Source organism: Pleuronectes platessa, chromosome 19 (genome assembly GCF_947347685.1).
Source record: "Pleuronectes platessa chromosome 19, fPlePla1.1, whole genome shotgun sequence".
NCBI classification, from domain to species: domain Eukaryota; kingdom Metazoa; phylum Chordata; class Actinopteri; order Pleuronectiformes; family Pleuronectidae; genus Pleuronectes; species Pleuronectes platessa.
In genome coordinates, this window is record NC_070644.1 from 9,913,067 (window position 1) to 9,940,142 (window position 27,076).

The 27,076-nt window shown below is 41.7% G+C and overlaps 2 protein-coding genes across 2 annotated transcripts; both read left to right on the forward strand.

The window, feature by feature from the left end:
• Nucleotides 1-5,691: 5,691 nt before the first annotated feature.
• Nucleotides 5,692-17,711, forward strand: znf532 (zinc finger protein 532). The gene is made up of 9 exons (XM_053411662.1): nt 5,692-6,036; nt 7,012-9,343; nt 10,075-10,256; nt 12,482-12,658; nt 13,912-14,074; nt 14,279-14,599; nt 15,128-15,240; nt 15,876-16,014; nt 16,132-17,711. The coding sequence occupies exons 2-9, from the start codon at nt 7,043-7,045 to the stop codon at nt 16,633-16,635; spliced, it is 3,900 nt and encodes a 1,299-aa protein (XP_053267637.1). The 5' UTR covers nt 5,692-6,036; nt 7,012-7,042; the 3' UTR covers nt 16,636-17,711.
• A 937-nt stretch (nt 17,712-18,648) lies between these two features.
• On the forward strand, nt 18,649-24,756 carry LOC128425145 (O-acyltransferase like protein). The gene is made up of 15 exons (XM_053411666.1): nt 18,649-18,805; nt 19,488-19,621; nt 19,725-19,803; nt 19,883-20,018; nt 20,146-20,342; nt 20,951-21,163; nt 21,244-21,346; nt 22,577-22,678; nt 22,829-22,994; nt 23,093-23,172; nt 23,288-23,398; nt 23,575-23,698; nt 23,821-24,007; nt 24,392-24,534; nt 24,655-24,756. Exons 1-15 carry the CDS (start codon nt 18,649-18,651, stop codon nt 24,754-24,756), a joined length of 2,034 nt encoding a protein of 677 aa, XP_053267641.1.
• The last annotated feature ends 2,320 nt before the right edge of the window (nt 24,757-27,076 follow it).

The window sequence follows — 27,076 nt, forward strand, 5'->3', positions numbered from 1 at the left end:
TATGACACTGAGGAAATATTGACACATAGAGCTGTTCAGGCTTGTACTCTTATCATGTGACAGAAGTTTTGTAGTGATAGGACAATGCACACTGGAGTTATGATAACATCGTGTCCTTTGGCGAAGGAAAATCCTTCGCCGCACATCAATGTTTACACGGTTTGAGGAAACGTCACAATTCTGACCATGATCTAATGACTTGACTGATCTGATTTGAGCTGTATATTGTAAATCAGCCAGGAGCAGTTCATCAAAGTATAAAACATGTCACTTCCTGTAGCCACCAGGGGGCGCTGTAATTTCAAGTCATAATTTCTGTGTAGATGTCATCAGGATGGCACCCTTGTCTTACATGTCTAGTTTGGACTCGATTGGACAATGTATGTCCGAGATACAGAACCTCGTGTTTTGATGGCGTTTAATCAAACTCAAGACGCCACGCCACGGTCACACGGTGTGACGAAAGGTCAATCTCTTAATCACTTTTTATCTCCATCTTGTTGTGATGGCACTGATCTTAATTTGAAGTTAATCTGATGAAAGCCCTGGGACAAGTGCATCAAGTAAAAATGTGGAATATGGAAAAAAAATGGCCACTTAATCCAAAATGGCGGCCTCCCGGTTTGGTCAAGCATACCTATCCAAGATATTTTTTTGTTTGTTATGAAACGACACATGTCCCGATAGATTTGTATAAATGTCGGCCATCGTAGTGCCGGGGTTGCCCTATAAGGGGCGCTGGTCAGTTTTTTTGCCACGCCCATTTCTTAAAACCATATGAATATCTTCAGGGGGGGGCTGTTGTTACACACATGTAGTTTGAGAGAGATAGAATCATGAACACTGAAGTTACAGCAATTTCGTGTTTCACGGCGAGTTGATGAACTTTAATGCCACGCCATTCATATGGCGTTTGACGAAAAGTCACGGTAATCTTATGTCTTCATTGTCAATGTCTTGGGACCCATTTGATACAGTTTGACATGGTTGAGGTCAGTGGATGAGGAGAAATTCATCCAAGTGTAAGACAAGCAAAAAACAAGACATTTCCTGTTGCCACCAGGGGGCGCTGCGGTTTTAAGTCATCATTTATGCATAGATGTCATCAGGCGGGGACTATTGTCTTACATGTCTAGTTTGGACTTGATTGGAACATGTATGTCCGAGATACAGATGCCCGTGTTTTGATGGCGTGTAACCAATTTTTAACGCCATGCCACGGTCACACGGTGTGATAAAAAAAAAATCCCTCAATCATTTTTTATCTCCATCTTGTTGTGATGACACTCATCTGAATTTGAAGTTGATCTGATGAAAGCCCTGGGACAAGTACGTAAAAGTAAAAATGTGGGATATTGCCAAAATGGCCACTAAAAGCAAAATGGCGGACTTCCTGTTGCGTTTTTCATAATGCTCCATGAGACTTTTTTTCATGACTGGTCACGATACACCTATATCCAGATTTTGATGAAAATCCGTTATGTGGAAACCTAGGGGCTGGTTCCAGGGGGCGCTGTAGAGCCATTTTGCCACGCCCAATTCCAATTACTCCAGAATACTAAAATATCCGCAGACCTTGAATTTCCTGCAAAGTTTCATAACTTTTTGAGCATGTCTAGACCCTGAAAAAGCCCCCCAAAGGGAAATAATAATAATAATAATAATAATAAAAATCCTTACAGATTCAATAGGGCCTCTCACCATTCGGTGCTCGGGCCCTAATAATAAAAATCCTTACAATTTCAATAGGGCCTCTCACCTTTCGGTGCTCGGGCCCTAATAATAATAATAATAATAAAAATCCTTACAGATTCAATAGGGCCTCTCACCATTCGGTGCTCGGGCCCTAATAATAAAAATCCTTACAGATTCAATAGGGCCTCTCACCATTCGGTGCTCGGGCCCTAATAATAATAAAAATCCTTACAGATTCAATAGGGCCTCTCACCATTCGGTGCTCGGGCCCTAATAAATTGCGTTGTTATAGTTTTCTTTGCTAAACACTACTTTTATATATTTGCACAAAATGTACTTTACTGTTATAAGTTTCCTTGGGGTAATTTAACCTTTTTCATGTACAACAGATGAACAATAACTAATGTCATGATAAAAATATCTTTCTATGAGTGAGCAGGGAAAATAACATCCTGTCTGGTTCCTATTCAATCCATTCATTGTCTCCAAATGTCTCACGATACACTAAGTGCTCTGACTGCGGTGTCACGACTGTAATGATACCGGTTTGATGACAAGTAAAAATGAGTCGATTAAGGGAGGCCTTTCAGCCAGAAAGTGTCAAGTACAGCTCAGAGTTTTCCATTATAAGAACATTGCTGTTCGTCACAGCTCCGTCCAATCAGGGGCCTTTGAGGTAGCGGTCAGATTTAAAGAAACTAAAAGTTTTAGTTTCATGGAAAGATGATGTACGAATGATTCATCCTTGTGTTACAATTTTTTATTTTAAGTCAGTTTTCCTCACAGTCAGTAAAATCCATCAAAACCCCACGATCTGACAATATCATGTACTTGATTTGTGTATTCTACATCGGCTTGTTCCAGCTGAGCAACATAACAACAGTGAAATGTTCAAATCCAATAGTACAAAATGTGCACATTGGAATCTCTGCTAGGATTTTAAATAGCATTTCAATTAGTTTGAAAAATTAGGTAAACTTACTGACACATTTTAAGGATACTACAGCGTATTATATTAAAACTGGATATAGTTAAAGGCTAGAAGTGATGTTTAGAATCCTTCAAATGGAACAATCTGAGTCAGTGGCAGATAAAGGATTAATCTAAAATCCGGGGCCAAAAAGGGGCCACAATTTACCCAGAGGTGCAAATTATATCTCCAACATCCGTGGAGCATTCCTGATCCAGTAAGGTGCACATTTAAGCCTTTCCTTGTTTACTGATAGCTCTTTAGCTTCGAGCAATGTCACACAATATTGATATATTTGGAAAATGCATGTGTTCAAGCACATGGTTGTTAAAATGTGAAAATTTGAACACATTGGGAACCACTTTTTTAATTGATTAAACATTTATCAGGGTTATATCTTTGATTATTAAAGACATTGTGGAGATGATATTAAGATTAGGGTACATTTTATAAACACTAAAGATTTTAGCTCTGACAAATTCTGATACATATGCCGTGATATTCCAGACACAGTCTGTGAAACAACCATAAATCTGTATCTTCTACAGGAAATAAATCTTGAGAAAATGAGATGGCGAGCTCGTGGCAGTTTCCCTTTGCTGCTTCCAGCCAGCATGAATGGAGGCAGCGTGACGTCATGCGACTGTGTGTTTGTCGGGGGTGGGGAGCGCTGCCACCTCAGCCTCCTCTCTGGATCTGTCACACTGTGGAGAGGCAGGAGGCACCATGAGGGCCTTTAATGATATATGTGCACGTTGCCACCTGCCCCGCAGTGTATGAAATTGCATCTGTGTGAATAAATCTGTGCACGGCCTTTTAGCATAATGAAGGATAATTCGATTATGTACTGCAGCATTTCATGGCTGCCTTTGAGGGGGCTGCCAGATGTGTGAAGGACTGGTAGAGGGCCAAAGAGAGAAAACATCTTCCTGCAGTCACACAGGTAGGTTATGAAATATTCATTTAACAGTTTTGTTTTGAGAATTATCTGACATATTCTGATTTTGACTGTTTTGATTATCTTGTTGTTGGTGTGCTGCTTTTCTCTAATAACTGCAGCAGGACGATTCTGCTGTGATGTGAAACGGCATTTGAGAAATGATGCCATTGCAGCATACGCATTATGTCCAAGTGAAAGGTAGCCTTATTCTCCTGCATTGTGTTCTTACCAAGAACAGGCAGCTGCTCTGCAAGAATACAATATATGTTTGCAGAGCTTTGACCAGGAACAACATACAAACCAGACAGAAGACGCTGGTGTACGCAGCATGCAGATGGGCAGTCGGGCCTAAAAGGAGGCCTCGGCAATTTATACGTCATGTTATTAAAAAAAAGATTATCCTTGAAGGCAAAGGGTCAGGATCAGTATTAGTTAATCAGCACGATCTTGGAAAAAATGGAAAAAATCTTTATCATCTGCTTATGCTGCAGCACAGGCCTGAGATGTACTGCACGGATTCAAGCCCTCATGCTCCTGCTGCCTTTTCCTTTCTTCCTCTTTATCTCCCCCACCTTCCTCTGTCTCCATCTCCCCCTCTCTCTCTCTTGTCTTTCTCTGCACCAGCTGCTGCTGCTGCCGCTGCTCCAGAGCCAGAGTGGAGAGTCCCCTCACCCCCCAGCACACTCACACTCACACACACACACGCACACACACACACACACACCGAAACAAAAGGCCTGATTCGCCTGCTGAATACTGCCCCCTTTCTCCGCCTGTCCCTCCATGCACGGCCATGGTGGCAGTGTTGGGGGCTCCGGGAAAAAAGCGAGGCCTGGACTGGGACTGGGCACGTCTAGCACTGACCCAGTGGACGAGAGAGGGGAGAGGGGGGAGGGAGGTGGAGGAGAATGGTTGGAGTTGAGTGAAGGCAGGTGCTGAGGCCTCTGCAGGGAGACTGTTTTTCTATCCTGAATATCTCCTGAGAGTGGAAAAAAAATCTGACCAGGGTATGCCACATTTACCTCTATATGCATATATGCATGAATGTGCATGTTTCTGTGTATGTGTGTCTATGGTGGCACATGTGTGGTAGGTTGGGCATGTGTTTGATGGAGAACAGGGGGAGGGAGGTGCATGACTGGCCTGCGTTTTTTGCCCATGTCAGATTGTCTGTGTTTTTACAGATCTTGCCTTTACATCTAGGTGCTGTGTGTGTAAAGCTGCTGGGGGTCTGCAAGCCAGTTTTAAATTTTTCTAAGAGACGACCAGCAAGTGTAGGGGGAGAGCACTGAGGGATCTGCCTAAGAAACAGGCCAAGGCACTGGACTGAGCTTCTACCATCACGGTTACCTAAACTCTCTTCTTCTCTATAATGTGTTGTCATCATTTTCCACAGCAGTTTTGTGTATTTGTTATATCGGACACATTTTTTGCTTTCATTGTGTTATGTGTATCATTTTATATAGTCTTTCTGATATTATTTTATTATTTTTGAAAGTGACTGTGCTCACCCAAACATCCTTTTGTTGTGTATTGTTTGTGTGTGTTTTTGTGGCCTGGTTGTCAGGCCTAGCAAGCTGCTCCTGTGAATCTGCTCCATATCTCTGTATAATGTTGTGTGTTCCTGTTTCACTGACTCCATACCACAACATCTATGTAGTTTGTGTTGCAAATGTCGCGGTGTTTCTTGGGAAGTGGTCTCAGGCCCTCTCCCTGTGTGTTTCCGAGGCCGTGCTGCAGCATGGGGCTTTTATTTTGGGTGACCGGAACCAGCTGAAACCGGTTTGAGGCAGACAGAGGGCTGACAGGAACAATGCCGCCTCTGTGCTCCTCTGAGGGAAAGCGATAGCACAGGCTTCTCCATGGCAGCCCATCACAGCTCAGCTACTGGCCACCATGGCACAGAGTCTGCTCCTGCTGCGTCTGCTGCGGCTCACCGCTGGATGGGTGTCGACAGCCTTCGCAGCACAGGCGATGGGAGCAGGGGAGATTTTGGGGAAGGGACCAGGGCAGGGGGATCGGGGACGGGAGGGCCGGCCGGGAGTCTGTGAATCTGCTGCCTGGCGCCTGCCTCGTGCACACACACACACACACACACACACACACACACACACACACACACACACACACACACTGGAGCATGGTCTTTCTGTCTGTTTGTATGTCTGTGGGCTGCTGATGGTGCAGAGAGTGACTCAGGAGGATCCTCACCACAGGACCACCATCACTCACCAAGACCCATGGATGTAACCTGACCCTGTGTTCTGGGTCTTTTCCTTGTTGGGGAAGAGACAGGACGTTTTTTTTCCAGGCAGGGTGGGGTGGATGCCTTTTTGTGGGTTAGCAGTGTTGTGACTGTGTTTGTTGCAGGATGGAAGGAAGACAGGAGGGAAGGTTTGGCTAGTGACTGGAGAGGGACGGAGGACAGAGGGTGAGGAGTGGCTGCTTCGCTTTCACGATTGCATATTTGAAATTTGACTTATCTGAGACTGTAGTCGTCTTTTTCTGCCATGCGTGTGGATTTCAGGTGGTGGCACTGCATGTGTATTAAACTGCTGTTGCTAAGAGGAGAACGTGTGTGGTGTATTTTTCATGTTTGTCCGTATTAAACCATCATGGACTTCCTGCGTCAGGCTGCTGTAGCTGTCATGGCTGTTAGTAGCTCTTCTTTCCACCAGGCCTTTTTCTTCTCTGCTGCAGCTTCACAGCTCTCCTTCACAGCCACCCCCCCCCCCCCCCCCCCTCCAAAACGCCTCTCCTTCTGTCTCTTGTCTGGTTTTCATCTGAACCTCATCACCATCGCACCTCTCCCGCCATCCGCATCCAGGATTATTACAATTGACACCAAGAAGCCGTGAGACTGTAAAATGTGGTTCTGTGTGTGTGCAGACGTGGCTGCCATGCATTTGAATTTTACGGCACATAAAAGCAGAGCAGCTCCATGTCTGTGTCTTTTGTCCCCAAGACACTTCAGTCCCTTCACATTGCTCACTGTTAAAGTACATAACGACCAGTTTCTGGGGAATTATATCAAACTGAGAGCAAAGAACTCCGTTTAAAAAATACATTTTCCTTTTTGAATTCAAGACCAGAACATGCTCTGTGTTTATGATTCATCAAAAATAAACACAATCAATCATCTTCTATTATATGTATATATATATATATATATATATATATATATATATTGCGGTAGATCTGCATTTCAAACTATTGTTCTTCTCCCCATTTCATTTGTTTCACTTACAGTAATTACGCCATTGAAATCCCTGCTGAGACTGCGGTTTGTGTTTCTCTCTGAAAACAATCAATACATGCATCGTTTTCCCTCTCTACATAATTTTCTGAACAAAATGTTGTACAATGCTGTTGTGTTGCTTATGATTATTTTATCTGTGTTCCCTAGGTGATCTCCTCATCAGACCAGGATCAGGACCATGGGAGATATGAAGACGCCCGACTTTGACGATCTGCTGGCGGCTTTCGACATCCCCGACATGGTGGATTCAAAAGCTGCTATTGAATCTGGCCACTGTGATGAGCGCGACGGACAGCTCAAGCAACCCACTGGGGTGACTACTAATGAAGACGATGCCCACAGCACCTCAATAGGACACGACGTTGGCGTTAGTGTCATTGTCAAGAACCTAAGAAAAGCAGACAATGGGGAACATGGTGAAACTGTATCAGAAAGGGATTTCCACTCCCATTCTGTTGACACTTGCAACAGACTTCATAATGGCTTCTTAACAGGTTTTCCTCAATACACCAAGAATGGATTGAAAGATCCCACGGAGGAAGGACAGCCAGTTAACAACCAACCATCCTCCTACAATCAGTTCAGCCCCATCTCCAGTGCTGAAGAGTTTGATGAAGATGATAAAATTGAGGTAGATGACCCCATGGACAATCGGGATGGTCAGACATTCTTCAGGTCCTCCACTAAGGGAAAGGACCAGAATTACAAATCTCCCATATCAGTGGACAATGTGTCTAAGCCCAGAGCAAACAAAGACAAAAAACCTGATCAAAACAATAACAACAATAATAACAATAGTGTCAAAATCGGAGATTCGAAGTCTTACAATATCAGTCAGTCAAGTTTATCCAAGGAGGAACTCAAGTCTCACAGTAAGGAGTGTCAGGAGGCTGAAGAGTCATCAGGACTTGTTAATGTGTCCCCTATCCCCCAGGTCAAGGGTAAGTCCTCTGCAAAACTATCTTCTTGTATAGCAGCCATAGCAGCCCTCAGTGCCAAAAAGGCCAATGGTACAGACTTATGTGTTTTGGATTCTCCCCCAACACATAAAGAAACCAACAAGGTCAATGAAAACCCTGCTGCTCCGGAAAGGCCACAGCTGAATGAGTCAGCCCTAGAGTTTGCAAAGAGGCTGCTAACAAGGCCACAAGACAGCCCCTCTAGTGTCACCAGTGAAGGTAGTCGCAAGGGTTCCCCTTCCTCAAGCATAGACACAACCACAGTCATACCAAAGGTCAGGATCAAAACAATCAAGACCTCTTCTGGACAGATCAAGCGCACTGTGACCCGCGTTCTCCCAGAGTTTGATCCTGACGGCCTGAAAAAAGGAGAGAGTAGCATATCTGTCACGGCAACTACCACTGCAATTTTCTCATCTCCAACGAGGCCGCCAACTACGGTTTTAGCCACCACTGGAGGACCATCAATTGAAATAACCAAGCAAATGACCATTAAACCCGTTGCGACAGCTTTCCTGCCGGTATCTGCAGTCAAGACAGCTGGTTCACAAGTCATCAACCTTAAGCTTGCTAACAACACCACAATCAAAGCAACAGTCATTCCAGCTGCATCAGTGCAAAGTGCCAGCAGTGCCATCTTGAAAGCTGCTAAAGTCCTCCAGCAAAAGACCGTCATGGTACCTGCCTCCAGCCTGCCCAATGCCAAATTTGTGCCAAAGACAGTGCATCTTGGTAACCTCAACCTCCTGCCTCAGACTGTGACCTGTGACCTCAAACAGGTCCTGATCTCCTCCAAGCAGAGCCAGAAACAATCACATGTCAAGCAGCAGATAATTCTTACTGGCCAGGCCTCAAAGAAAGTCTCCAGGGTTCAAGTTATCTCTAGCACTCAAAGTTCTGTAGTGGACGCCTTTAATAAAGTCTTAAGTAGCATTAATCCTGTCCCTGTGTATGTTCCAAACCTATCCCCGCCAACCACAGCCGGTATCTCTCTACCCTCACGTGGCTACAAGTGCCTGGAGTGTGGAGATTCATTTGCTCTGGAAAGGAGCCGGACACAGCACTACGAACGTCGCAGTGTGCGGATCGAGGTCACCTGCAACCACTGTGCCAAAAGTCTAGTGTTCTACAACAAATGCAGCCTCTTGTCTCATGCCAGGGGCCACAAGGACAAGGGGGTTGTCATGCAGTGCTCACATCTAATCCTAAAACCCATCCCTGCAGACCAGATGATACCCACATCATTGTCATCAGGCTCACCCAGCATCACCGGTACCACCACCATTTTCCAAGCCCAAGCACCAAAAAGTCAAATTTCAGGGAAAGGCACTGTCAGTGGGTCCCAGACTGCAGTGATTTCAGCTCCATGCAGTGCTCCTTTTGTGACAGCCATGCCCTTGGAGGATGATGCATCAAAGCTCTGCAGGCCCAACCTAAAGTGCATGGAGTGCAATGAAGTGTTCAAAGATGACAGTTTGCTAGCCAGGCACTATCAACAGGCACCAGAGTCCATTGGACAGGTGTGTGGATGTATTTATGGCGTGAACTCTAACATAAAATTTTTCCATTTAATTTTTGGGATTCGGAAATGTAAATAATCAATTTGGCTACCGCAAGATGTATTCGTTTACTAAGTATAGTGGTCTATGAAGTGTTGTTGATGTTTGTGGCCACTTGGGGGCAGTGAAAACAAGATGTAACTATATTGAGTTGCTATAGAGAAACTTTTAGCAAACAATTGTCTATTTACACATGCAAGCAGATATAAGGCAACATTAACACTGATTTTGGAGGCACCTGGCAAATGCAAGTCCTATTCACTCTCTATTTCCGGTCTCCACACCCCCCTGACAGAAATATTATGTTTTGTTGCAGCTAAATGCTCTACTAAAGTGCTGTAGCCCAAAAATAGAAGCTTGCTGTAGCTGGTATCTATGAGTGTAGTGAGAGTGATCCAAAACAGTGAAGTTTTGAGCAGGACTGCTAAAGCTCTGTAAAGCTGAGTCGGTTTACTCATATTACTTTATCATTTCATTCTAGTGTTACTGGGCCAAGGTTCTGAGATGTACATTGTTTCTATCGGCACTTTTTCCTCAGTAACCGAAGGTAGTTCCATAGTAAACTGGTCCTAATGAGATCTGTGTAATATCATAATTAAGTAAGTACTTTCTGGGAAATACATATTCACCCCTCAGGATCCATTCATTTTCTTTAATATATTTCTTAATTTGTTTCTCCTCTGTGCTTACAGAAAACCTGCACGGTTTGCCAAATTCTTCTGCCAAATCAGTGCAGCTTTCAGTCACACCAGCGGATCCACCAGCACAAGTCTCCTTACATCTGTCCTGAGTGTGGCGCCAGCTGCCGATCTGTCCACTTCCAGTCGCACATTACCAAGAACTGCTTACATTACACCCGCAGAGTCGGCTACCGGTCAGTCTAACTTTAGTAAAATCAAATCATTTGAACATACAAGTCCTCACTTGTGATATAGTTCTCGAAGTTGTTCCTGTAGACCCTGTTTTTTGGACAGTCAGATCTGCAAAACTTGTCGATTGTATTTCAAAAGAGTAGTGTCAAACTTTGGTAAGTGGTTATACTCTGATTTAAAGGGCTCTTGCTTTTCTTTCAAAGAGCCACTTATGATGTCATCTCTAATTATAGTTAATATTACATTGTGTTTGCATCAGCTTGACAGTTCCACATCACTTAAAGTGATTTTATACATTATGAAACTTCGGGGGAAGAAAATAGACAGTTACCATAACACTTAATTATGGTTCAATCAATTAGTTATGGTTTAATTACGAGTCTTGTCAAAATTGTTTGAAATGAAAGCTGTCTCTGTTTTTAAATGCGTATATAGTGATTCATAAAACACTTACAAATCTGACATTAATTGCAAAATATTAAAGATTTAAACTTTGAAATTCATATTTATAATTCTTGCACAAAAAACATACAAAAAAACAGTATTTACAGCTGCTTTTGTCAGCAGTTCCTCGTCGGTTTGTTGGTTTAAATGACCATTAAACCTGTTGCGACAGCTTTCCTGCCGGTATCTGCAGTCAAGACAGCTGGTTCACAAGTCATCAACCAACCACAGCTTTTTTGTCTATTAGCTGTATTTTGTAACTGCCTGGATGTTTACCTGCCTGTATACCTGCCCGCCAGCTTGTCCACTCATCAACATGTAAGCCTGTTTATTTATCATTAGACTTTCCTCACTGAATGGGCCTGGGTTTGCATTTGTTTCCAGCAGGGTGACAATACACCTGTAGGGTATCTTGCCTGTAGGGACGGCAAAGTGAAGACACAACCCTGCTTGAAGTTGTACATATTAGCCAGTTTGTACAATACATATATAAAGACTCAACAGCTTCTAAGTTGTGTTGAGTCAGCACAAAGGGTGACAAAGAATTGGAATTGGCAATATCTAGATATATAATATCTTTGCAAAAATGATATTGGCATTATAGTGAGTGGAAAACTGGGCCTGATTACCCAGGGTTCCATTTGGGGAGGTCAATTGAAAAACCTGAATTGTGTGCGTGAATATGCAGTAGTCCCCGACACAGTGTTGGTTTTTGGTTGTGTTGGCTGAAAGTTGTTTTTGATCTTGCTTTTATAATTGGTTGTGTTGTGCATTTTTCCATCTCGACTTGTTTTAAATCAGTTTGTTTTGTTTACGTGGAGGTGTAAGACATAGCAGACACGGCCAACCAATGATAGTCTATTTTCAGTTTTTGTTTTAACCAACTACTTCCAATATTTGCTTTAAGCTAAGTAAACCACTTGCTGCTACGAGCTATGTATTTATGTGCAGATGTTGACATGGAGCAGGAAAGGGAAAACGAATGTGAATCGAAAAGGAATAACCCTTCAAAAAATCATGTCACCTAATAACATTAATAAAAACCTAATAAAAACAATAATTAAAACCAAAATTACTCAACCTGGAAAGAACCAACTATAAAATACAATTTCTAAAATTTCTAGGACTGCAAAGCAGCACTGGGCGGGCCCGAGCACATGCATTATGAAGCGTTGCATGCGATTTGCCTGAAAAAAATAAAAATAATGACTGAGGAAATATTGACACATTGAGCTGTTCAGGCTTGGACTCTGATCATGAGACAGAATTCCATATTTATTAATGAGAGTCTTTTGTACCCATGAAGTTGAGACTGCGCTAGGCTCAACCAAGGCTCTGGATATGAAAAAAACGGATCGAAATGGTGGGGTTTGGGTTAACAGGGTCATAGGGAATCATTGAAATGAGAAGAGAGCAGGTTCAAAGTTTGATAGCAAAACTTGATTGGCTGATTGAGATCATGGACAAATCTGATTGGATTACTGAAACAATACCCACAATCAGCTGATTAGAAAAACAGAAAAATTGAATAAATGAGAAAGATGACGTTCCTGATAGACATTATGCTGATCTTCATTAGTGTTATCTTTTTTGAGACGCAGATTTTATTTGTAACCTTTTAACCTTGTTTCACCTGCTAAGCTAAACTAAACTAAGCTAAGCTAAATGACAATACATCAAACAGATTTTAAAAAGATCATTTGAAAATTTGAATTAAATTGAATTTATGTTCAAGTCTGTGTGACTGTTCCCTTTTCTCCCTCTGCCCCCTGTCTCCCTCCAGCTGCCATCACTGCAGTGTGATCTTCGCCGATGTTGGAATGCTGAAGTCCCACATCCAGAGCGCTCACTGTGAGACCTTCTACAAATGTGCTCTCTGTCCCATGGCCTTCAAGACTGCGCCTGGCACACATTCCCACGCACATATACAACATCCAGGAGGGAAGGCTGGAGAGCCCAAGTAGGTCTTTGCAAAACTTGTGATCTATATACAATTTTGTTCTCAACGCAACCTGTTTCAATTTTATGCAACATTGAAAACAGCATTCAGTAAAGGCTACGGAAACTGTTATGCCTTCTGAAGTACAAAAACTTGAATTTCAATGCTAAATTCAATGCTCAATGACAGATAATTCAAAAGCTCTTTACTCAAGAAGATTCCAACCTCACATAGACACATTTCCTTTGACTTCTCTTTGACCCGATACCCATGTCCAATTCATGTTTCTAAGGACAATCGTCCTCGCTGAGTCATCAGTTGAAGGATTTGTGGGTGTTAGACATGGCAACTTAACCTGAGTTTGTTTTATTCCATGTGGCAACCTTTCACTGACACTATCCATCTTTAGCACTACTGATCATTCAGGTGTTAAGGAGCATGTGCTCCGTGTGGTTTCGGCTCTTGTTGTGCCTCAAGCCTAAAGCTGCATTACCATCTCAAATTAAACAATTTACCCTGAGCTGAACTGTATATTTCAATACATTAAATTATATTTTCCTATCCTGATCTGAAATGACTTTGTTATTCAAAGTTTTTTTTAAACAATAGGTGCAGCTGAAGGTTTAATGTTCTTCATGTGAAACACAACACTCATCAACAGCTGGGACTCTAAACACTTATTTCAGATTCCTAATAATAAAAATAATAACAGACGAGCCCTTTTATTCCAACGTCACATCATTGCTCTTCCAACACCTATGTCCAATTCCTTTCTCTCAGGAAAACCTTCCTCGCTGCTTCGTGAATAGCAGGATTTGTTGGAGTTAGACATGGTAGCTTAACCGGAGTTTTTTTTACGTCGGCAGAAGCCAGGGGCTGGAAGTATTATATTCCTGGATCATCCCTCTGTCTCTCTCTCTCTGTCTGTCTGTCTGTCTGTCTGTCTGTCTGTCTATCCATCCCTTCGTCCATTTGTCCGTCTAACTGTAATCCAACCATCCCCACTTGTGAAAATGATATCGCAAGAATGAAATGAGTGCAAAATTTCACTTCAGCTCAAGGGTAAATGATTAGAATTTGGTGGTCAAATGTCAAAGGTCAAGGTCACTGTGACCTCAAAAAATCTAATTTTACCCTATAAACATGTTTTCTTAAGAACACAACTCAAGTTACAGCTGTGAATCGTTTAACACTTGTTTCAGTATGGAGGTACCAATTGAGTCTTGTAATGTTGTGCAGTAAATTCATATTACACTTTTGTGTGTATTTTTCAGGTTGATCTACAAGTGCTCCATGTGTGACACTGTGTTCACTCAGCAGTCCCTGCTCTGCGCACACTTCGACCAGCATGTTGTCAATCATAAAGTCTCAGTGTTCAAATGCCCTGACTGCTCCTTGCACTATGCACAGAAACAGCTCATGTTGGACCATATAAAAGTAAGAATGAAGAATTGTTATTTCATGCATGTTAATGAGTTTAATATTGACTTATGTTCCTAACATCATCATTACGTCTGCAACAGAACATCATGCAAAATTATATGATTTCCATTTCATTTTCGAGAAATGTTTTACATACCAGCATTAATGATATAAACTCAGAAATATGATTCAATCTGCATTTGTGGATCATTCATCCAGGCCATTCATGGAACCCTGAAGACCATCGAGGTTCCACCAAACTTGGGCATCAACCTTCCTCTCAGCATCAAGCCCACCAATTCTAATAACAGCACTATCACCAACGGCCCCAGCAATAACAAAAACAAAGATGGAGGAAATGTTAATCGTCAAGACAAGGGAGAAAAGAAACATTCACGTTCGCCACAAAAGAAAAGCAACAGTAAATCCTCAGCAGGTCTCAAGAGCCCTCCAAGCTCAAGATACACATGTGGGGACTGCAGTACCCTATCAAGTTCCAGGGAGGTCTTTGTGGCTCATATGAGGCATGAACATGGCAAGGTGAATGTCTGACTTCACTCTTATAGTCAATTTTTTTTTTTATCACATCATGTTTTTGAAATTGCCGCTCAGCAAGTGAGTTTCTTAGCATATTTTTAGCATAGAAAGACAGAAAAAAGTGATCGTGTTTGGAATGGGCTTTTTTCTTGGTTTGTGGTAATGCTGATTGCAGCTGTCTTTCTAAAATTTGTTACCGGATAGTGACCGGAAGTTCTTGAGCCCCGGTAAAGACCAGCTGTTGTCAGGATTGACAACGTAACTTACGTTGATGAATCCCAGCTGCCACCACTACTGAATGATAGCTGCCTGTTTATATGTATTTAATCAATATTGAATTTACCATGTATCCAATTTGGACCAAATGGGACACTGCACTTCCTCGGGTCCAAGTGTGAACCGATAAGTTGAAGGTAGCTTGAGATATGCGAGTCACGTACAGACAGACAGAGTTCTGGAATTAGATAGATGGATGGTGTTCATGAAGCATTTCTTTAAGTTACCTTAAACAGTCTCATGCTCACATTGTAGATCTTGAAGAAGCATCCATGTCGACAGTGTGACAAGTCCTTCAGCTCCTCCCACAGTCTCTGTCGACACAACCGTCTCAAACACAAGGGGCTGCGGAAAGTCTACACATGCCCGTGAGTACACACACTCTTTCATCAGGCCTCAGTGAATACAAATGCAAATCCATGCAGGGTCCAAACAATTGTTGTGTTTAACTGTTTGAGTCGCACTCTTGTATGTAAAGGAGTTCCTGTTGCTCGACAACACAACAGTAGCCAATGATGACAAATCTGCAGCAGGCTCCTGATGTGTAGTCGATTAAAGCAGAAAATTATTAATTTCTATGTTGCCCCTTGATTCTTCTTGTCTTACAATTCCAATGTCTATTTAGTCGAGACGAAACACTGGACACTGCTCATCCTTGACGATCACAAATCTTGTAACATACAGGATTTGTTGTACCCTGCCTCTGACGGTTTTAGTTTTATGCATTGAGAGCTTTCATTGTTTAGCGTTAGGAAGAATATCAAGTTAGGCCAATCAGAAATTCAAAAGGTTGCAGTAAACCCTAACCCTAACCCACACTTGCATAACACATGCCTAATGGCTAGTTTGCCCCCCCACCCCCACCCTCCAGCATGAACAGCAGAGACCGGAATAAACGTTTTAAGTAACAACGCAACTAAAATTGTGAACCTGAGGATGAGCATTAAATGTCTAATTTTCAGCTTGCTGGTGTTAAAAGTTATGTTTCTCTCTGCTTTGCTAGTCACTGTCCAGCTCTCAGTCAGCCCTTCACTAAAAGAGTGCTGCTGGATCAGCACATTCAGATGATGCATGGCATCAAAGAACCAGAGGGAAAGACCGTCCGCTCTGAGAATGTGGAGGAATTACCTGACAAGGAAACGGTACTGTGGCACAAATTTGGAGACCAGAGGGAAGTTCTCCTTTTGATCAATACCCTACAAGTGAATTTTATGATTCTCCCGTCCTAGCCTAACCTACTATCTTGATCACCTCTACAGACCCCCAGCCCAAAGAGGAAGCAAGAGGAGGATGAGGGATCGCCAGGTTTGAGCTCCAGGGGATCAGACTCACAGCTTCTGAAAAGGCCCAAAGTGAACATCCCCAAAGTTAAAAAGTGTGCGGCTTGTGGCTTCACCTCAGAGGACATCGCAGCTTTCCACAAACACATTCCTCAGCACAAGTCCGATGGCTCGTCCTACCAGTGTCAGGAGTGCGGCCTGTGCTACACCTCCAACCGATCACTGTCCCGACATCTCTTCATCGTTCATCGGCTGAAGGAGCCGCACGGCCTCGCCCGATGCAACGGACGGACCAGGGATGATGATGAGAGTCAGAGGGAGAACAAGCTGGACGTTACGGACGAGAACAATGATGGGAAACCCAACACCAAATGCAAAGTGTGTGGGAAGATGTTTGAAACTGAGGGAAACCTAACCACTCACATGAGGACACATGGAATGGCCTTTATCAAGTCTAAGAGACTGAGTGCAGCTGAGAAGTAAAAAAACTCACTTTTTCACATTGCAAACAACATACAATACATTGGTGATTATGCTGTATATAATGTACACAATAAATACTACATCATGTATACAATATACTCACAGAAATATGTAATACATGTTGAAGTCAGTGTCTTTAAGTAAACGGAACAAGATACTTTATAGGCCTTGAATAGGCCTTTTTATATTGGCGCTTTTTATTTTAAACAGTTTCCATGGTAGTTTTTCACTTGGATTAGATGATGTATGGATATATTAGTGTTATATCGGACTAATCCTCAAAGACTGTGAGACTTTGTAAGTTGACGTTTCATGGATGTCTTAGTTTAGTACACTATAAATAGCAGCTCATTGAGATTCCAACTAGACTTAAAACATTTTTGTATGTACCTGAATATTTAAAGTATAAGACACAAAACACTCACGTGTCTTTAAAACAGCAGTTAATCCACAGATTAATTCACCTATCAATATATTACAATATAAACAAGAAAGGCATTCAGTAGAAATCATTCAGTTCCTGTAAATTCAATCAAGGTGCACCAAATCACACACTCTCATAATTATAGTTCATTAAATTCCATGAACTATTCCCTGGGAATTTTGCCAAAATGAGCCATAGCACATCTATTTTTCACATTTTCTCTTTAAGCTTCTTCAGTTTGTGGTATATTGTGAAATCATAATGAATGTTGATATTACAGAGCAGTATCTATGTGAAGGAATGTAAACTTGGCTGTGACACTCATAAAATCAAACCAGTGAAAATACCTTTGGAATTTGTGTGAAAAATATCTACAGCTTGACTTTCAGGTCTCATCATCATCTTCATCACTCTGTTTTGAAAAGTAGTTTTTCTACTCCAAAAATAAGACAAACTGTCTTCACCTGAGAATCAGTCTGTGAATTGTTTGTGGGTTAGAAAGTGTCTTGCTTCTGCCGCTGTTTTTAGACATTTCTGATGCTTGTGTACAATGTTGTTCTTTGTGTCAATAAATTATGAAACCTGCCAGAGGGCGATCTGATGTCGACTGCACTTAAGACATCAGCGTTTCTCCAAGGACCTAAATCACAAATCTTCTCGTGATCAATCAAACTGATTTGAATATACTGAATACTGAATGTTAAAATAATGGCAAAGGGTATAGCCTTTTTCTACGACAACCATTCCAACAGTCTGACGAGAGTGAAGCTGGTGTGTAAGCAATAGTTCTCACGCTCATAAACTATAATTGACATGACTGAAACTGTGTCATATTGAATGAGTGCAGGTCGTTTCCCTCACTGTTGCCTGGTAAAGGCCATTTTAGGACAAGCTTTCCCTCTAGTGGTCAGATAGTGGACGGTCTGTGGTATTTCTTTTTCCACATTTTAAGTTTGGCTTTACAGTTAAAATAAGATAATTGAGATAAAAGTTAAAATTCAAGGGGAGTTCTTCTTCTGTGAATATTTAAGGATTTTTGAAACGTGTAATTCACGCATATGGTTAAACATTGTGAGTCACAGTGGTAATCACAGGACCACAACACTAAGTTGATTTTGCAGGGGACATAATCACAAAGCCTGGATCTCTCTGTCAGCCTCCTCATGTAAAGATTAAGATTAAGATGCATTTATTAGTCCCAAACACATGCACAGACATGCACGTAGGGAAATGTAATCTCTGCTTTTGACCGATCTGGTGCATGACACACAGAGCAGAGAGCGACCATGTACGGCACCCAGGGAGCGGATCTTGGAGGAGTAAGGTGCCTTGCTCAGGGGCACTAGACAGGGTAGGGAGAATCCTCTTGGATTTCTGGACAGATCAATCCAGGTTCATCTTTTTGTTGTTTCTGCGTGGAGTCGAACCAGAGACGAACCAGAGACCTTTTCTGCCCATAGTCCAAGTTTCTGCCACTAGTCCACCGCCTCAGGCCAGCGGATGACTTAATGGGACCTCTTTCAAAAGGGTGTTTCCCTTCCGACAGTATTTAAACGCTCCTCTACTAAGATTTACATTCAGTCCTGAAAATGGCTCTGGGTTTTTTGGTGTTCTTTCTGTTTGCAGGGTCTAGTTTAGAGCTGGAAACCACACAGGCATTGAATGTGACTAAAAAATGTGAGGAGGACACCAACGCTTTCCTCTGGGAACTAAACCAGGAGAGACCACAGGAATATGCTGTCCGCAGTAAGTTATTTTTAAAGAAATACATTAATTATGAAAATAGACAATGTGAGATTTCTGATAGTTCCAACTTTGAGACAATAGATTTAAATTCACATCAAAAAGAAAAGTTGCCTACAAAGACATCGGTTTTCTTAGATCACAAAAATATATGCAGTCCTACAAAACTGTAAAATTATGAGGCCATTGGTTATAGAATCTTAATTATTGTAGTTATTGTAGTTAGATATATATATAATTTTATTTACTTGTTGACTATCTAATATTACATTTTATATTTTTTAATAATGTTTTGCCTTTCTTTTTCTTTTTAAGACACTTTAAGATGCTTGTTTATGCATGAAATAGGTTCTGAAAACAAAGTTATTCAATTACTCTTCATTATTTTATGTTGATTGTTATTATAATTGTTATTATTGACATTATTTTCATAAAATGAAACTGAATTTAATTAATAACTATTCATGTTTTTGATTTTATATAAGTTTGACAGATTTACTCTGCTAAGATCAAAGTTTGAATTCACTTGATCTGGATTTATTTTTAGATCTGCAGCAAATTGTAATTTACATCAGTCCAATAAATCTGCCAGACAAACATGGAACATGTTGAAAAAAGCCCTATCTAGCAATGTTAAAGAAAGTGAATACAAAATAATTGTTGGTGTATTTGTGTTTATTATCAGTGTATGATGCGTTTGGAAAGATGGGCAGCAATGTTGAAGGAGGTAATGTCAACCAGCCGGGATCCCAGCAGCAGTGTCAGTCTTCCCATGGCTCCACCTTCTCTGGACAGTACTGCCAGGTGTTTCGTCAGCAGGTAACAATATGAACCATCATTTTAAGAGATAAAACCTTGTCCTGGCATCTAGCTACAAGGATGGGAGATTTCTATTTCAATTGCCGTGTTTTTACTGACCCAGGAAACAGTTCGCTATTTTGTGGGTATTTGTGTTCCTGACTCCTGCAAGGAAGAGGATGTGGAAATGCTGGTGCTATACGGTCAGTGATTCTAAAAGTCTTGATTCACCAGTTTATTTGGTGAAATTTTGTTAACTTGACCTCCTGACTTTTTTAACAGGGAGACTTCAGATTGGTCAGACGTCCCTAATTCCTCCTTTTCCTTCCATCCTGGTCAATCAAACCGCTCAGGCCCTGTTGATGACCCATTGTTTGTCCAACACCGTTTCCCCAGATGCATTCGATGTCACCTGCCTGTCAGTTTACTCTCTACTGAATTATTTCCATGAGTATTGAACTGGAGAAGTGCTTCTTTACATGTGTAGGACTTCATCTGAGGGATTCTACACTCTATCTAAAATACTGGCACCTTTTCTCCTGCAGGTTTGTGTGTTCCGTGATGGTCGCGATACCTCTTGCCGCCACCCTGCTCACCGCTATAATAAGGTGGAAAAAGAACAGGGAGGTCAGTCCGTCTCTTGAATCATCCTCTATAAACACTGGCCTCAACCTTTATGGGACCCTGAAGAGCAATGGCTCCTCTGGCAGTGAAAGGAACGGTGGCAGCCTAGAGGAAAAGGGTAAGTTCACAGGAACTGGTTCCAAGCCGTGACTGCAAGATCAACAGAAAATAGATAATGAAATAGATACTGAACTAGAGTTGTAATGATACCAAAACTCAACAAAGATTTGAATGTGAATGTATAAATAACAACGCTTCATCGTCAGCCACCTGACGAAGAAAAGTCACTTAGGCCGCTTGTATTTGCGACCCTACTCTTTCTGTCACAACCCAAAAGTTGTGACAATAGCTGAGGGTCATTAACATATACAATACATATCCATTTAATCAATAATTAAGTCATCAAATTGTAAAAGTAATGGATTTACACTAAAAACTGTTAAAAAAAAAAGCCACAACGAACTATAAAAGAGCCAAAGGTTGAGGATCAGTTAATTTGTTTCGGTTCTTTTTCTTCGATACAATCAAAAGTGAAATTTATGGAGATTGCATCATTTTTAAACACACGTTATTGAAAAGTATAAAAGTATTGATACTTTTGAAAACCCTACTAAACCCTAACCCAGCTAAACTTTGTACTAAAATAAACTTTAAATGTACAACCACAACATAGCACTTGTTACATTTAGATTGCTTCGTCTTTTAATTTTGTTATTGTCCTTGTAGATAGCACTAGCCACACACCACTGTGTTTTCCTCGAAGCTGTGTGAACCAGGGCCTGGAGGCACTTTCTCTTCAGAATACCAGCCAAGGTGTCCTGAGCACCTCCTCATCTATCACAGGAGGAGGCTATTCCTCCCTGAATGGCATACGTGTCCTCAGCCTGTTCTGGATCATATGTCACCACTCAACCCAGTTTCCTGTAGAGGTCAACCTGGGTATGAGATACTCCTTCAGTTTGGAAGTCTCCCCATTACTCACATATCATTGTACCTATATTGTATCATCTCTGTTGCAGATAACAAGAAACATTGGGAGAAAGCAGCTAAGAGCAACCCTCTCCATTTGATGGCCTCCGCTGGACCTATTTCTCTGGCTGTGGACAGCTTTTTGCTGCTGGGGTGAGGAGAAGCGTAAAGACAGTGGTAGAATCGACAAGCGGGTTCGAGGCAGTTCCAGAATTTCCCCTGTCAGCCCCTTAATTAAAAGGGCCAGGGAAATGTCTGAGTGGGCCTATGTGAGAATACAACACTGAAATGTATGGAAAGTTCAAGAGAGTGGGTGTGTTGATGACGTTTCTAACAAGCAAAGTACGCATAACTTAAAGGACCCATCGTGTGCCCATTTTACCACAGTTGATATGGTTCCTTGGGGTCTTAATGAAATGTCAGTAACATATTTTGGTCAAAATAACACAAGGATCATTTAAAACAGCACCTTTTAACCCCCTCTAAAACAGACCTCCTCAGATTGACCTGTTTTGAGTGCCCCGCCTCCCTCTCATCCCCCCCCCCCCCCCCCCCATGTCCCCCTCTCCCCCTCACCCCTCCTCCCTCCTTCATGAGATACAAGTGCCCAGATTTGTAGCTATCCATTACCTCTGTATAAATATGGAGACGACGATACAATCTTGCAACCATAACGTTTTGAACCAGAGTCAGAAGGGTTGAAGCCTGGCTGCGAGAGCCCCAGCGCCCCAGCGCAGTCCAGCAGTGGGAGCAGTGGGAGCTGGAGCTGGAGTAGCAGCAGCATCCTTCCACACTGTTGAGTGAACGTTTAGAGGTGTCCCGGGGGTCTCCGCCTCGACGATCGGCATGTTTATGCGGCCACTTAGATGTCTGACGGGTAGCAGCAGCGAGCTAACGTGCTCCCCAGAGAGACGGCGAGACGGTGGAGCCCGGCCCGGCCCAGTCGGCGCCGTCTCCCCGGGGAGAGGGTGGAGCGCGTTAGCTCTCGTTAGCTCGCGAGCTAACGCTAGCCGGGGAGCCGGGCCGTCTCTCCCCGGAGCCGGTGAGATGATGGTGGGGGGTGGTCCAAGGCCATGTAGCGAGACTCCCTACAGTTTTTGGGACGGTAGACATGCCAGAGTAGAAGGACTACAGAAAGTGGAATTTTCATAATATGTCCCCTTTAAAATACCTTAAAAAGTGCACAAATATTTATGATTTTTCCTGTTGTTGTGAATGTGTCGGACAATCTCCGGCTACGTTCCTCATATGTAAAAGGCAGAGTTCTGAAAAATAACCAATTTCTGGATTTTATATTCTGGTGTTCATGCCTGAAAGCTGTTATAATCTAATGTATCTGAAAAAGGGTTAAGGGTGAGTTTAATGGCAGCTTCTGTGTTTCAGGGGTCTGCTCAGTGCCAGGTCTCTGCTAAACTCCATCAACAGGGCTGATGGCAAACTGAGCATCTCTATGGTGGCCAGCTACCTCTTTAACAGGATTAAAAGGTAAAGGGTATTCATCAATTTACCCAATCAACTCATGCAAATCTGTCAGTGTCACAAAGTCATTTTTTCTCATCAGAATCTCGACGCAGTTCATTTAAAACGTGATCTCAGATCCAATGTCGATTTAATTGTTTCTTTCTGTCATTACAGGATTCAACCACTGCATCTGTTCATCCTGTGTTTCACCACTGGCCTCACCTCTTTAGTACGGGGGGGGCCATACTGGTTCCAAATCATGAAGACAATGACGGACTGTAAGACGTACTGGTGGGGGAACGTGCTGTTGATTAGCAATATCCTCCCAACCCCAAGTAAGGTACTAATTTTAACCTGTCTCTGGCTGTCTGTTGGAAATATATTTGTATGTTTATTGACCCACTGTATTTTGCACATTTGTTTCTTCTCTCTCTCCAGTGTATCCCGTGGGCATGGTACTTGTCTCTTGACTTCCAGTGTTATGCTGCCACTCCACTGTTGCTCTATTTTTACAAATTGTATGTCCACTGTGCTTTTATATCATTTCAAAATATATTTCTAATTAGTAGTGTTTTAAAACAGCCACCGCGTTACACACACGTAATCCTACCCATCCTATCTGGTGTTTATCAGGAACAAAGGTGTGTTTGCGGCTGTGGCAGGAGGCCTGATGCTGATGACCATTGCTTCTGGTGCCATCACGACTGCGCTCCTGCAGCTGCCCGTCTTCCAGCCACTTTCAGGGTAAGATTGCGATCCACTGCGAATGCAAATAGGAACCAAATCTATCTAATAATTCTGTCTGTTGACACTGACACTTCATTACCGTAGAATCCAATGTAAAAGAGAGTTAAAGCAAACTAGCCATTCCATCTGTTTCTTTTAAATTAAAAATATTTCTTATTTGTTCATTTTTGTAGGTTAAATTTGGATTATATGTTATATTACTATGTGAAACCCTACACAAGATATGGGCCATATTTAATAGGGGTCTTAAATGGAATATACTTGACCACAAAGAAAGATCCGGTCGTAAAGCACAAGGTAAGAACGTATGATTATATTGATTTATATTTATTCAACAAGAATTATATGCTTGATTGTAATATCATATACAAATAAAAGTCACAATGCTGACATCACGTGTGATCTTACTGTTGCTGCAGTGGCAGGCTGCACTTTGTTGGTTCTGCTGTCTTTCACTTTTGGCTGTGGTGGTTGGATTAGCCTACGTCCTAAAGGAGGAGCCAACCTCTCTGTCCTTGCCACATGCCTTCTATCAAGGACTGCACAGATCCCTCTGGGCTTTGGCTGTGACCTGGATCATAGTGGCCTGCGAGGAAGGTTATGGAGGTAAACAAAACCCGAATCCTGAGTCAAAAAAACTGTTGGTTGTTGAGATATTCGATCTTTAAATAAAGTCATCTGGGTCTGGGGTGTCATACATCACAGCAGTTGGCATGAAAGCATTTTGGGGGCGTGGCTTTGACAATGGGGGATGTAGGATTTATCATTGCAAGTGTAGCCTGCTCTGCTTCTCCATGATTACCAACCCGAGCTTTAAGCCCATATTACACTTAACATGGAAAATAATTGTTTATCTTGCTTTTGCACAGTATACAAGAATAAACTGTGTTCAGTTGTAGCATGTTTGTACATTTCTTGTTAAGTAATAAGTGAGATATTTTACACCTGAAAGCAAATATATGAATGTATTTTAAATTTCTGATTCTCCAGGTTTTATCAAGAGCTTCTTGTCATTGGGTTTCTGGCTTCCACTTTCCAACATTAGTTTTGCCTGCTACCTGTCACATCCTATTTTCATCATCATCTATATGGGCCTTCAAGAGACCCCGATCCACTACACAGACTTAAACTTTGTAAGTGGTCCGTTACATTTGGTTCCATAAAACCCACAGCTGACGCAGAGTTGGCTCTTTCTTTATATACAGTATATATACTATTTTAACTTAGTACACTGTGTCTTCTCTCTTCATTAGATGTACATTTTCCTTGGCCATTTGGTGCTAACGCTGGTGGTGAGCTACGTGCTGACTGTGCTGATTGAGAAGACCTACCTTCTAAAATACAGCCGTACATAGATGATAGTCAGAACACAATAGAGAACCTTCATCCAGTCGTTAAACCTTCATTTCTATACTCTGTTTGTTTGTGCCTTATGAGCTGTGTCAGTTTCCCTGTGGAAATATGCTTCCTGGTAAATAAACTTAATGTACGTGTTTGATATAGAAAAATGAAACGTCCCCAAAATAAGGTGAGCTTGGGATTGATTTCCCTAAAATCATCTTTTGCCCCAACCTTCAGAATGATATATGTTTAAATATATTGAAAATTTATTTTAGTTTTCAATCAAACATACAACCAATTTATTATTTACCACAGTGCTGTACTACCATCTATAACTTTAAACCTGTTTAAATTATCAAATAAATTGACCAAGCCTTTTCTGTCAGGTCTCTTAAAGACATATTTTTATACATGTGTATCCTCCCAATACTGATCCTACCAACTACTGTTTTTACTCTTTTCTCATCAGTAACACTTTTTAAAGTATTTGTGCTCTAATGCTGTCTGTTATTCAAACTGCTCTTAATCATTTCCTATTGTTTGCCTTCAATTTTTCATTTTTAACTTGTAAAACATCTTGTAACTGTGTTTTGTAATGTATAATTTAAATAAAGTGTATGATTATGATTTTGATGATTATTATTTTAACTTTCAATGCACATACTTGAATTATCAATAATTTTTTAATCAAGGATATACTGTCAGGTGCTCAGTTGTATAATATTATTGCCAATTATTGTTTGGTATTTCTTTATAAGACTTTGGCATAGTTAAGATGTGTCTCATATGAGTCAGTCACCTGCTATGACACAACTGCCTAAAGTGGTTTTGGAAAAAGCATCCATTAACTGACCCTCTCACACATACACACACACACACAAACAAAACTTGGCCGTGACGCATTGGTCTTCCATGTGCAGCACCGTTCTCCTCCTCGCTCTTAACCGGGAAGTTTGAGGAGAGTTTGAGGACATGTGGCTCTCTCTGAGGTTTCTTCATTCTTCTTACCATGTCAAAAGGGTTTTCTAGTAGTTTTTCCTTACTCGGGGGTTGCGGGTTAAGGGCAGAGGATGTCACACCTTGTTAAAGCCCTATGAGACAAATTGTGATTAGTGAATATGGGCTATATAAATACAATTTGATTGATTAATCACTTCACATGTTGTTTTGCGACAGCAGGTGGAGCTCTCAGATGAGCAGTAGCTAGAAACAGTCTATTTTCTCTCTCTAACATGTTAAACTTGGAGCATTGCTGTTTTACGCAAGGCCAAGTCTCTGTTGTTAAACTATTTACAACGTGTTGATTTTTGCCGTTAAAGTCTCTGTTCCATCTCACCTATCACAGGAACAACGATGTAACAGCCGTCACATGGTTACAAAACTGCCCCTTGCTGTTATTACGAAACAACCTTTAGGAAGCGGTTTACGGGGAAAAAAATGTGCAGTACATGCAATATAAGTCAAGTTAGATCCAATCAAAAGTATTGATTGTCAGAGATGAAGATTTGGAAAGGCCGGGAAAAGATCAGTGACAACCTACGGGTCAGGACGTGCTATAGATCATGTAGTCCGGCAGCTGGTTACCTTAGCTTAGTTTATTTCAGCTTATCTAATTTAGTCTTAGCTTAATATAGCTCAGTTTTGCTTATTTAGCTTATCTTAGCTAAGCTTAGTTTATGTTGACGAGTTGGGTGAGTTGTGTCTTTCTGCTTCTAATCTTTATGCTCAACTAAAGCCAACTCATGTACCTTAAATTTAGCAGACCGAAAAAGTGGTATCAATCTTCTGAGCTACCTCCCTGCAAGAAAGCTAATACACCTGTTTCCCAAATTGTGAAACTGTTTCTTCTGATCCAATCCGACACCATTTCTAATTAATAAAAGCTTCAATGGACTTATGAAGCTTGGCCAGTAAAAGTGTCAATGTTTCATGCTTTTCCAAGTTAAAATCATGGCACCATTTAAATGATTGGAAACTAGCCCGCTGCTTATGTCATCAGGAGATTTCAGTGTTATGAGATAAGTCACACACATGCTGTGCAACGTGAGCAAGGTCATTTCAAGGTGAGCAAATTCATAATTAATACTTTTTCAAAGAACAGTTTGGGCCTCATACGGTTGCATTGTTGCTTTGCCAGTGCAGTTAGAGGTGTTGCCCCAGAAATGTGACTGTGTATTTTATGTTTAACACTTTTTAATTGGTTTTCTTTGGGTAATCAGTACAATTATACAACTACACATCACAAATCTGATGGATATACCCATCCCCACAGCAAGACCCACCCGCCCCCAGCCAGCCTACCCCTTGCAGCAGAAGTACATACATTAAGAGAGA